At 38.0% G+C, this 13,272-nt stretch overlaps 1 protein-coding gene across 1 annotated transcript in view; it reads left to right on the top strand.

The window, feature by feature from the left end:
- Positions 1–2,463: 2,463 nt before the first annotated feature.
- ZC3H12B (zinc finger CCCH-type containing 12B) overlaps positions 2,464–13,272 on the top strand; it is a 35,152-nt gene continuing 24,343 nt past the window's right edge. The window contains exon 1 of the mRNA XM_061178866.1: positions 2,464–3,071. Within this exon, the coding sequence (XP_061034849.1) occupies positions 2,464–3,071 (608 nt within the window). The remainder of the gene's footprint in view (positions 3,072–13,272) is intronic.

Genomic DNA, 13,272 nt, shown 5'->3' on the forward strand with positions numbered 1-13,272 from the left:
ACTATGGCCACCACTGAAAATTTTGTGTCTGGATTTAGTAGAGAATTAGGGACCCTTAGGTGGCTCTGTAGTGCAATGGATAGCACATTGGACTTCTCGAGACTCTATTTTTTTTAACGTAATGTGAGTCCAATCATTTTTTATTGAATTAGAGTTGATGTGCAATATTATGTTAGTTTCAGGTTTACAACGTAATGATTTGACATTTAAATACATTACAAAATTATCACCCCAAAAGTCTAATAACCATCTGTCACCATACAAAATTATTACGATATTATTGACTATATATTTCTTATGCTGTGTATTGGATCCCTGTGACATTTATTTTATTATTGGAAGTTTGTACTTCTTAATCCTCTTCACCTATTTCACCCAACGCCTCACCCTCACCACCCAGCCCCAACCGGCAACCACGAGCTGGTTCTCTGTATCTATAAGCCTGTTTCTGTTTTGTTATGTTTATTCATTTGATTTGTTTTTTAGATCCCACATGTAAGTGAAATTTACAGTATTTGTCTTTCTCCGTCTGACTTATTTCACTTAACATAATACCTTCTAGGGAATTCCCTGGAGGTCCAGTGGTTAGGACTCCATGCTTTCACTGCCAAGGACCCAGGTTTGATCCCTGGTCAGGGAACTAAAAACAAACAAATAAACAACAACAACAACAAAAATAATACCTTCTAGGTCCATTCATGTTGTCTCAAAAGGCAAGATTTCATTCTTTTTTATAGTTGAATAATATTCTGTGTGTGTGTGTGTACACAAATATATCTCACAGCTTTTTTATCCATTCATCTATTGATAGACACTTAAGTTGCTTCCATAGCTTGGTTACTGTAAATAATGTTGCAATGAACATAGGGGTGCATATATCTTTTTGAATTGGTGTTTTTGCTTACTTTGTGTAAATATCCAGAAGTGGAAATGCTGGTAGTTCTATTTTTAATTTTTTTTGGGAACCTCCATGCTATTTTCCATATTGGCTGCGCCAATTTACATTCTCACCAACAGTGCAGGAGTATTCCCTTTTCTTCACATCCTCACCAGCACTAGTTATTTGTTGTCTTTTTGATGATAGCCATCCTGATAGGTGTGAGGTGATAGGTGTGAGGTGATATTGTGGTTTTGATGCATTTTGTTGATGATTAATGAAGTTAGGAATCTTTTCATATCTCTGACAAGTTTTTAATCAGAAAGTTTGGGGCTTTTTGTTATTGAGTTGTATGAGTTCTTTATATATTTTGAATATTAAGCCCTTATCTAACATGTCATTTGCAAATATCTTCTTCTATTCAGTAGGTTGTTTTTCTTTTGTTGATAGTGTGCAAGCACTTTTTAGTTTGATGTAGTCTCATTTGTTTATTTTTTCTTTTGTTGCCCTTGTCTGAGGACACAGATCCAAAAAAAAGTTGCTAAGACTGATGTCAAAAAGCATACTGCTTGTGTTTTCTTCTAGGTGTTCTATGGTTTCAAGTCTTACACTTAAATCTTTAATCCATTTTGAATTTATTTTTGTATATGGTGTAAGAAATTAGTCCAGTTTGATTCTTTTACATGCAGCTGTTCAGTTTTCCCAACACCATTTATTGAAGAGGCTGTCTTTTCCCTATTGTATATTCTTGTCTCCTTTGTCATAAATTAATTGACCCAATAGACTTCGGTTTATTCTTGGCCTCTCTATTCTCTCCCATTGATCTATGTGTCTGTTTTTGTACCAATACCATACTATTTTAATTACTATAGCTTTGTAGTAAAGTTTTAAGTCAAGGAGCATAATACATCCAGCTTTGTTCTTTTTTCTCAAAATTGCTTTGGCTATTCAGTGCCTTTTTTGGTTCCATATAAATTTTAGAATTATTTGTTGTAGTTCTGTGAAAACTGCCATTGATGTTTTGATAGGGATTGCATTAAATCTGTAGATTGCTTTGTGTAGTATGGACATTTTAACAATATTAATTCTTCCAATCCATGAGAAAGGTATATCTTTCATTTGTTTGTGTTGTTTTCAATTTCTTTCATCAGTATCTTATCCTGTTCAGAATACAGGTCATTTAGTAACATGCTGTTTAGACTCCATGTGTTTGATTGTTTTCTTTTAGTTGTTTATGTTGTAGTTGATTTTATAGTCTCATATCATTGTGGTCTGAAAAGATGCTTGGTATTATTTCAAGAGTCCAACCATTTTAAGCAGAAAAATATAATGTCAGACAATCTGTAGTTTCTTAGGAAGAAAACACTGTATTCTAAAATACATTTTCATAAGTTTACTAAACATGATTATGGTATGTGTGTTTATTTGTAGGAACTGGTAACATCTAAACATAACAAACCAAACAGGCAAACCATTGTGCCACCACTACCACCCCATTTTACACAAAGGGAAGCCAATGTACATGGATTCCAAGAAGGCTAAAAAGAAAAAGAGCTGATTAGACCTCAGATTGCCCACTGAACGGGATGACGGCCACCGCTGCAGTGGAAACACCAAAAATGAAGAAGAATGCCTCCAAGGAAGAGAAGCAGCAGCCTAAGCAAGAGAACACAGAGCAGGGTAATGCTGATTCTGAAGAGCTGTTGAGCTCTGAAAGTGACCCTGAACAGATGAGCCTTAAAAGCAGCAGTAATGACAACAGCTGCCAACCTGGAGATGTTCAGTTGAAGAAAAAGGAGATTCCCTCTAAGCCACACCGCCAGCTTTGTAGATCACCCTGCCTAGATCATCCAAGCTTCTCCCAGAGTAGCATTCTACAGGATGGGAAGCTTGACTTGGAAAAAGAATACCAAACCAAGATGGATTTTGCTTTAAAGCTGGGCTATGCAGAGGAACAGATTCAATTAGTGCTGAACAAGCTGGGTCCAGAATCGCTTATTAATGATGTACTGGCAGAGCTTGTCAGACTTGGAAACAAAGGTGATTTGGAAGGGCAAGTCAACTTGAGTTTGTTCGTGCCTCGGGGTCCCAGCTCCAGAGAAGTTGCAAGCCCTGAACTGTCTCTTGAAGATGGAATAGGCAACAGTGACAATTTGAGGCCAGTTGTCATAGATGGAAGTAATGTGGCAATGAGGTAAGACTGGTATATTTTCCTTCTCTTTCTTTAAAACTGCCCTGTATGCAGGAATTGCTTAGCAGGCTATCTGGAGGCTCATTTTAATATATAGTTCTATATAATCTTCATAGCAACTTTATTTTACAGATGAGAAAACTAGAGCTCAGCAAGGTTAAATGACTTCCTTGAGAACAATTGATATAGGTAATATGTAGCAAAGTGAGGATTTAAATTTAAGCTTTCTGGCTTCAGATGAATGAAATGAAACTAACATTTATAATCTATTTTGTGCCAAGTACTTTGCATATATGATTTAACCTGCAGGTCAGCGAACTCAAGTACAGAGGTTGAGTAACGGCCAAGGTTACACAAGTAATAAATGGCAGTTTGTATTAAAACCTGAATCTGACTCCAATGCTCCTTCTGCAATATCATGCAACAGTATGTAGCTATTAGTGTTATTAAGAATATTTGACATAGTTTCTATTTGTTTTTAACATCTTTATTGGAGTATAATTGCTTTACAATGGTGTGTTAGTTTCTGCTTTATAACAAAGTGAATCAGGTATACATATACATATGTTCCCATATCTCTTCCCTCTTGCGTCTCCCTCCCTCCCACCCTCCCTATCCCACCCCTCTAGGTGGTCACAAAGCACTGAGCTGATCTCCCTGTGCTATGTGGCTGCTTCCCACTAGCTATCTATTTTACATTTAGTAGTGTATATATGTCCATGCCACTCTCTCACTTTGTCACAGCTTACCCTTCCCACTCCCCATATCCTCAAGTCCATTCTCTAGTAAGTCTGTGTCTTTATTCCCGTCTTGCCCCTAGGTTCTTCATAACCTTTTTTTTTTTTAGATTCCATGTATACGTGTTAGCATATGGTATTTGTTTTTCTCTTTCTGACTTACTTCACTCTGTATGACAGACTCTAACTCCATCCACGTCACTACAAATAACTCAATTTCGTTTCTTTTTATGGCCGAGTAATATTCCATTGTATATATGTCCCACCTCTTCTTTATCCATTCATCTGTTGATGGACACTTAGGTTGCTTCCATGCCCTGGCTATTGTAAATAGAGCTGCAATGAATATTTTGGTACCTGACTCTTTTTGAATTACGGTTTTCTCAGGGTATATGCCTAGTAGTGGGATTGCTGGGTCGTATGGTAGTTCTATTTTTAGTTTTTCAAGGAACCTCCATACTATTCTCCATAGTGACTGTATCAATTACATTCCCACCAACAGTGTAAGAGTGTTCCCTTTTCTCCACACCCTCTCCAGCATTTATTGTTTCTATATTTTTTGATGATGGCCATTCTGACCGGTGTGAGGTGATATCTCATTGTAGTTTTGATTTGAATTTCTCTAATGATTAATGATGTTGAGCATTCTTTCATGTGTTTGTTGGCAATCTGTATATCTTCTTTGGAGAAATGTCTTTTTAGGTCTTCTGCCCATTTTTGGATTAGATTTTTTTTTTTTTATAGAGCTGCATGAGCTGCTTGTAAATTCTGGAGATTAATCCTTTGTCAGTTGCTTCATTTGCAAATATTTTCTCCCATTCTGAGGGTTGTCTTTTGGTCTTGTTTATGGTTTCCTTTGCTGTGCAAAAGATTTTAAGTTTCATTAGGTCCCATTTGTTTATTTTTGTTTTTATTTCCATTTCTCTAGGAGCTGGGTCAAAAAAGATCTTGCTGTGATTTATGTCATAGAGTGTTCTGCCTATGTTTTCCTCTAAGAGTTTGATAGTGTCTGGCCTTACATTTAGGTCTTTAATCCATTTTGACTTTATTTTTATGTGTGGGGTTAGGGAATGTTCTAATTTCATACTTTTACATGTACCTGTCCAATTTTCCCAGCACCACTTATTGAAGAGGCTGTCTTTTCTCCACTGTATATTCTTGCCTCCTTTTTCAAAGATAAGGTGACCATATGTGCATGGGTTTATCTCTGGGATTTCTATCCTGTTCCATTGAACTATATTTCTGTTTTTGTGCCAGCTCCATTTTTCGTTCTCAAGATTGCTTTGGCTATTCGGGGTCTTTTGTGTGTCCATACAAATTGTGAAATTTTTTGTTCTAGTTCTGTGAAAAATGCCAGTGGTAGTTTGATAGGGATTGCATTGAATCTGTAGATTGCTTTGGGTAGTAGAGTCATTTTCACAATGTTGATTCTTCCAGTTCAAGAACATGGTATATCTCTCCATCTATTTGTATCATCTTTAATTTCTTTCATCAGTGTCTTATAATTTTCTGCATACAGGTCTTTTGTCTCCTTAGGTAGGTTTATTCCTAGATATTTTATTCTTTTTGTTGCAATGGTAAATGGGAGTGTTTTCTTAATTTCTCTTTCAGATTTTTCATCATTAGTGTATAGGAATGCCAAAGATTTCTGTGCAATAATTTTGTATCCTGCTACTTTACCAAATTCATTGATTAGTTCTAGTAGTTTTCTGGTAGCATCTTTAGGATTCTCTATGTATAGTATCATGTCATCTGCAAACAGTGACAGCTTTACTTCTTCTTTTCCAATTTGGATTCCTTTTATTTCTTTTTCTTCTCTGATTGCTGTGGCTAAAACTTCCAAAACTATGTTGAATAATAGTGGTGAGAGTGGGCAATCTTGTCTTGTTCCTGATCTTAGTGGAAATGGTTTCAAGTTTTCACCATTGAGGACAATGTTGGCTGTGGGTTTGTCATATATGGCCTTTATTATGTTGAGGAAAGTTCCCTCTATGCCTACTTTCTGCAGGGTTTTTATCATAAATGGGTGTTGAATTTTGTCAAAAGCTTTCTCTGCATCTATTGAGATGATCATATGGCTTTTCCTCTTCAATTTGTTAATATGGTGCATATCGTTGATTGATTTGCATATATTGAAGAATCCTTGCATTCCTGGAATAAACCCCACTTGATCATGGTGTATGATCCTTTTAATGTGCTGTTGGATTCTGTTTGCTAGTAGTTTGTTGAGGATTTTTGCATCTATGTTCATCAGTCATATTGGCCTGTAGTTTTCTTTCATTGTGACATCTTTGTCTGGTTTTGGTATCAGGGTGATGGTGGCCTTGTAGAATGAGTTTGGGAGTGTTCCTTCCTCTGCTATATTTTTGAAGTGTTTGAGAAGGACAGGTGTTAGCTTTTCTCTAAATGTTTGATAGAATTCGCCTGTGAAGCCATCTGCTCCATGGTTTTTGTTTGTTGGAAGATTTTTAATCATGGTTTCAATTTCAGTGCTTGTGATTGGTCTGTTCATATTTTCTATTTCTTCCTGGTTCCATCTCGGCAGGTTATGCATTTCTAAGAATTTGTCCATTTCTGCAGGTTGTCCATTTTATTGGCATAGAGTTGCTTGTAGTAAACTCTCATGATCGTTTGTATTTCTGCAGTGTCAGTTGTTACTTCTCCTTTTTCTTTTCTAATTCTATTGATTTGAGTCTTCTCCCCTTTTTTCTTGATGAGTCTGGCTAATGGTTTATCAATTTTGTTTATCTTCTCAAAGAACCAGCTTTTAGTTTTATTGATCTTTGCTATCGTTTCCTTCATTACTTTTTCATTTATTTCTGATCTGATCTTTATGATTTCTTTCCTTCTGCTAACTTTGGTGTTTTTTTTGTTCTTCTTTCTCTAATTGCTTTAGGTGCAAGGTTAGGTTGTTTATTTGAGATGTTTCCTGTTTCTAAAGGTAGGATTGTATTGCTATAAACTTCCCTCTTAGAACTCTTTTGCTGCATCCCATAGGTTTTGGGTCGTCGTTTCTCCATTGTCATTTGTTTTAGGTATTTTTTGATTTCCTCTTTGATTTCTTCAGTGATCACTTCGTTATTAAGTAGTGTATTGTTTAACCTCCATGTGTTTGTATTTTTTACAGATCTTTTCCTGTAATTGATATCTAGTCTCTTAGCGTTGTGGTCAGAAAAGATACTTGATACGATTTCAATTTTCTTAAATTTACCAAGGCTTGATTTGTGACCCAAGATATGATCTATCCTGGAGAATGTTCCATGAACACTTGAGAAAAATCTGTATTCTGTTGTTTTTGGATGGAATGTCCTATAAATATCAATTAAGTCCATTTTGTTTAATGTATCATTTAAAGCGTGTGTTTCCTTATTTATTTTCATTTTAGATGATCTGTCCATTGGTGAAAGTGGGGTGTTAACGTCCCCTACTATGATTTTGTTACTGTCGATTTCCCCTTTTATGGCTGTTAGTATTTGCCTTATGTATTGAGGTGCTCCTATGTTGGGTGCATAAATATTTACAATTGTTATATCTTCTTCTTGGTTTGATCCCTTGATCATTATGTAGAGTCCTTCTTTGTCTCTTGTAATAGTCTTTATTTTAAAGTCTATTTTGTCTGATATGAGAATTGCTACTCCAGCTTTCTTTTGCTTTCCATTTGCATGGAGTATCTTTTTCCATCCCCTCACTTTCAGTCTCTATGTGTCCCTAGGTCTGAAGTGGGTCTCTGTAACCGCATATATACGGGTCTTCTTTTTCTATCCATTCAGTCAGTCTGTGTCTTTTGTTGGGAGCATTTAATCCATTTATATTTAAAGTAATTATCGATATGTATGTTCCTATTCTCATTTACATTAATGTTTTGGGTTTGTTATTGTAGGTGTTTTCCTTCTCTTGTGTTTCTTGCCTGGAGAAGTTCCTTTAGCATTTGTTGTAAAGCTGGTTTGGTGGTGCTGAACTCTCTCAGCTTTTGCTTGCCTGTAAAGGTTTTAATTTCTCCATCAAATCTGAATGAGATCCTTGCTGGGTAGAGTAATCTTGGTTGTAGGTTTTTCTCCTTCATCACTTTAAATATGTCTTGCCACTCCCTTCTGGCTTGCAGAGTTTCTGCTGAAAGATCAGCTGTTAACCTTATGGGGATTTCCTTGTGTGTTATTTGTTGTTTTTCCCTTCCTGCTTTTAATATGTTTTCTTTGTATTTAATTTTTGATAGTTTGCATAATATATGTCTTGGCGTGTTTCTCCTTGGATTTCTCCTGTATGGGACTCTCTGTGCTTCCAGGACTTGGTTAACTATTTCCTTTCCCATATTAGGGAAGTTTTCAACTATAATCTCTTCAAATATTTTCTCATTCCTTTCTGTTTCTCTTCTTCTTCTGAGACCCCTATAATTCGAATGTTGGTGCATTTAATGTTGTCCCAGAGGTCTCTGAGACTGTCCTCAGTTCTTTTCATTCTTTTTTCTTTATTCTGCTCTGCAGTAGTTATTTCCACCATTTTATCTTCCAGGTCACTTATCCGTTCTTCTGCCTCAGTTATTCTGCTATTGATCCCTTCTAGAGTATTTTTAATTTCATTTATTGTGTTTTTCATCATTGCTTGTTTCCTCTTCAGTTCTCCTAAGTCCTTGTTAAATATTTCTTGCATTTTGTCTATTCTATTTCCAAGATATTGGATCATCTTTACTATCATTATTCTGAATTCTTTTTCAGGTAGACTGCCTATTTTCTCTTCATTTGTTAGGTCTGGTGTGTTTTTACCTTGCTCTTTCATCTGCTGTGTGTTTTTCTGTCTTCTCATTTTGCTTATTTTACTGTGTTTGGGGTCTTCTTTTCACAGGCTGCAGTTTCGTAGTTCCCGTTGTTTTTGGTGTCTGTCCCCAGTGGCTAAGTTTGGTTCATTGGGTTGTGTAGGCTTCCTGGTGGAGGGGATTAGTGCCTGTGTTCTGGTGGATGAGGCTAGATCTTGTCTTTCTGGTGGGCAGGTCCACGTCTGGTGGTGTGTTTTGGGGTGTCTGTGGCCTTATTATGATTTTAGGCAGTCTCTCTGCTAATGGATGGGGCTGTGTTCCCGTCTTGCTGTTTGGCATAGAGTGTCCAGCACTGTAGCTTGCTGGTCGTTGAGTGAAGCTGGGTCTTGGTGTTGAGATGGAGATCTCTGGGAGATTTTCGCCATTTGATATTACTTGGAGCTGGGAGGTCTCTTGTGGACCAGTATCCTGAAGTTGGCTCTCCCACCTCAGAGGCACAGCACTGACTCCTGGCTGGAGGACCAAGAGCCTTTCATCCACACAGCTCAAAATAAAAGGGAGAAAAAATAGAAAGAAAGAAAGAAAGAGGCTAAAATAAAATAAAATAAAGATAAAATAAAATAAAGTTATTAAAATAAAAATAATTATTAAGAAAAAAAATTTTTAAAGGAGAAAAAAAGGAAAAAAACAACAGACAGACAGAACCCTAGGACAAATGGTGAAAGCAAAGCTATACAGACAAAATCTCACATAGAAGCATACACATACACACTCACAAAAACAGGAAAAGGGGAAAAAATAATATATCTTGCTCCCAAAGTCCACCTCCTGAATTTGGGATGATTCGTTGTCTATTCAGGTATTCCACAGATGCAGGGTACATCAAGTTGATTGTGGAGCTTTAATCCACTGCTTCTGAGGCTGCTGGGAGAAATTTCCCTTTCTCTTCTTTGTTCGCACAGCTCCTGCGGTTCAGCTTTGGATTTGGACCCACCTCTGCATGTAGGTCGCCTGAGTGCGTCTGTTCTTCGCTCAGACAGGACGGGGTTAAAGGAGCAGCTGATTTGGGGGCTCTGGCTCACTCAGGCCGGGGGGAGGGAGGGGTACGGATGCGGGGCGAGCCTGCAGCGGCAGAGGCCGGTGTGACGTTGCACCAGCATGATGCGTGCCGTGTGTTCTCCCGGGGAAGTTGTCCCTGGATCACGGGACCCTGGCAGTATCAGGCTGCACAGGCTCCTGGGAGGGATGTGTGGGTAGTGACCTGTGCTCGCACACAGGCTTCTTGGTGGCTGCAGCAGCAGCCTTAGCGTCCCATGCCCGTCTCTGGGGTCCGTGCTGATAGCCGCGACTCGCGCCCGTCTCTGGAGCTCCTTTAAGAAGTGCTCTTAATCCCTTCTCCTCGCGCACCAGGAAACAAAGAGGGAAGAAAAGTCTCTTGCCTCTTCGGCAGGTCCAGACTTTTTCCCGGACTCCCTCCCGGCTAGCCGTGGTACACTAGCCCCCTTCAGGCTGTGTTCACGCTGCCAACCCCAGTCCTCTCCCTGCGATCCGACCGAAGCCAGAGTCTCAGCTTCCACCCCCCGCCTGCCCCAACAGGTGAGCAGGCAAGACTCTCGGGCTGGTGAGTGCTGGTCGGCACTGATCCTCCATGTGGGAGTCTCTCCGCTTTGCCCTCCGCTCCCCTGTGGCTGCGCTCTCCTCCATGGCTCCAAAGCTTCCCCCCTCCACCACCCACAGTCTCCACCCACAAAGGGGCTTCTAGTGTGTGGAAACCTTTCCTCCTTCACAGCTCCCTCCCACTGGTGCAGGTCCCGTCCCTATTCTTTTGTCTCTGTTTTTTCTTTTTTCTTTTGCCCTACCCAGGTATGTGGGGAGTTTCTTGCCTTTGGGGAGGTCTGAGGTCTTTTGCCAGTGTTCAATGGGTGTTCTATAGGAGCAGTTCCACATGTAGATGTATTTCTGATGTATCTGTGGGGAGGAAGTTGATCTCCGCGTCTTACTCTTCAGCCATCTTCTCAAATCCATCTGACATAGTTTCTAGTAGCAGGGAATACATTTGCAGAATTCTTTTTTCAAATATTATATTTTTATTTTTTAGTAAAGTACTGTTATTTACAATACTATATTAGTTTTAGGTGTACAACATAGTGATTCAGTATTGTATAGTATTGAATCAGATAGTAAAATTCAATATTTTACTACATTTATAGTTATTATAAAATATTGACTGTTTCTCTATGATGACTCTTCTCTGTGCTGTACAATAAATCCTTGTATCTTATTTATTTTATACATAGTACTTGGTACCTCTTAATCTCCTACCCCTATATTACCCCTCCCCCATCCTTCTTCCCAGTGATAACCACTAGTGTGTTCTCTATATCTGTGAGTTTGTTTCTGTTTTGCTATATTCATTCGTTTTATTTTTTAGATTCCATATATAAGTGGTAGCATACAGTAATTGCCTTTCTCTATCTGACTTTTTCACTAAGCATAATACCCTCTAGGTCCATCCAAGTTGTTGCAAATGACGAAATTTCATTCTTTTTTAAGGCTGAGTAATATTTCATTGTATATATACCACAGCTTCTGTATCCAATCATCTGTTTATGAACACTAAGGTTGCTTGCATATCTTGACTATTGTAAATAATGCTGCTATGAACATTGGGGTGCATATATTTTTTCCAAATCAGTGATTTTGTTCTCTTCAGATATATACACAGGGATGGAATGGCTGGATCATATGGTAGTGCTATTTTTAGTTTTTTGAAGAATCTCCTTAGTATTTTTATAATGGCTACACCAGTGTACATTCCCACCAACAGTACCGTAGGGCTCCCTTTTCTCCACATCCTCACCAACACTTGTTATTTTTTGTGGTCCTTTTAACAATAGCCATTCTGACAGGTGTGAGGTGATGTCTCACTTTAGTTTTTATTTGGATTTCAGAGATGATTAGCAATGTTGAGCATCTTTTCATGTGCCTGTTGGCCATCTGTATGTCTTCTTTGGAAAAATGTCTATTCAGGTCTTCTGCCCATTTTTTAATTGAGTTGTTTGGCTTTTTTATGTTGAGTTGTATGTGTTGTTTATATATTTTGGACATTAACCCCATATCAGTCGTATCACTAACAAATATTTTCTCCCATTCAGTAGGTTGCCTTTTCATTTTGTCAAAGGTTTCCTTTGCTGTGCAGTAGCTTTTAAGTCTAATTAGGTGCCATTTGTTTATTTTTACTTTTATTTCCTTTGCTTTGGGAAACAGATCCAAAAACATATCGCTCTGATTTATGTCAAAGAGTGTTCTGCCTATGTTTTTCTTTAGGAGTTTTATGGTTTACGGTCTTACATTTAGGTCTTTAATTCATTTTGAATTTATTTTTTATGTGATGTTAGAGAATGTTCTAATTTCATTCTCTTATATGTAGCTGTCCAGTTTTCCCAGCACCACTTATTGAAGAGACTGTCTTTTCTCCATTGTATATTCTTGCCTCCTTTGTTGTACATTAATTGACCATAAGTGTGTGTTTTTTCCTAGGCTCTCTATTCTTTTCTATTGAGTTATGTGTCTGTTTTTGAGCCAGTACCATACTGTTCTGATTACTGTAGCTTTGTAGTATAGTCTGAATTCAGGGAGTGTTATTTCTCCAGCTCTGTTCTTCTTTCTAAGTTGTTTTGGCTATTAGGGGTCTTTTGTGTTTCCATACAAATTTTTAAGTTATTTGTTGTAGTTCTGTGAAAAATGCCCTTGATACTTTGTTAGGGATTGCATTGAATCTGTAGGTGGCATTGGGTAATATAGTCATTTTAACAGTATTAATTCTTCCAATTTAAAAACAAGGTATATCTTTCAATCTGTTTGTGTCCTCAATTTCTCTCATCAGTGTCTTACAGTTTTCTGAGTACATGCCTTTTACCTCCATAAGTAGCTTTATTTCTAGCTATTTTATTCTTTTTGATGTGATGGTGGACGGGATTGTTTCCTGAATTTCTCTTTCCAACAGTTCATTTTTAGTGTATAGAAATGCAACAGATTTCTTTACATTAATTTTGTATCTGCAACCTTACTGAATTCATTTATTAATTCTAGTAGTTTTTTGTGGAGATTTTAGGGTTTTGTATATATAGTATCTTTTGATTTGGAGCATTAATCCATTGAGTTTTAAAGTGATTATTGATAAGTATGTACTTATTGACATTTTGTTACTTGTTTTCTGGTGGTTTCTGTAGTTCTTCTCTATTCTTTTCTTCCTCTTGTGGTTTGATGATTTTTTAGTGGTATGCTTGTGTTTCTTTCTCTCTAGTTTTTGTGTATCTATCATAGGTTTTTGTTGTTGTTGTTTATAAATTTATTTATTTATTTTTGGCTGTGTTTGGTCTTCATTGCTGCACGCGGGCTTTCTCTAGTTGTGGCGAGTGGGGGCTACTCTTCGTTGCGGTGTGCGGGCTTCTCATTGTGGTGGTTTCTCTTGTTGTGGAGCATGGGCTCTAAGCACGTGGGCTTCAGTAGTTGTGGCACACGGGCTCAGTAGTTGTGGCTCATGGGCTTTAGAGCACAGGCTCAGTAGTTGTGGCACCCAGGCTTAGCTGCTCCACGGCATGTGGGATCTTCCTGGACCAGGGCTCAAACCCATGTCCCCTGCATTAGCAGGTGGATTCTTAACCACTGTACCACCAGGGTAGTCCCTATCATAGGTTTTTGACTTGAGGTTACC

Source organism: Eubalaena glacialis, chromosome X, assembly GCF_028564815.1.
Source record: "Eubalaena glacialis isolate mEubGla1 chromosome X, mEubGla1.1.hap2.+ XY, whole genome shotgun sequence".
NCBI lineage: Eukaryota > Metazoa > Chordata > Mammalia > Artiodactyla > Balaenidae > Eubalaena > Eubalaena glacialis.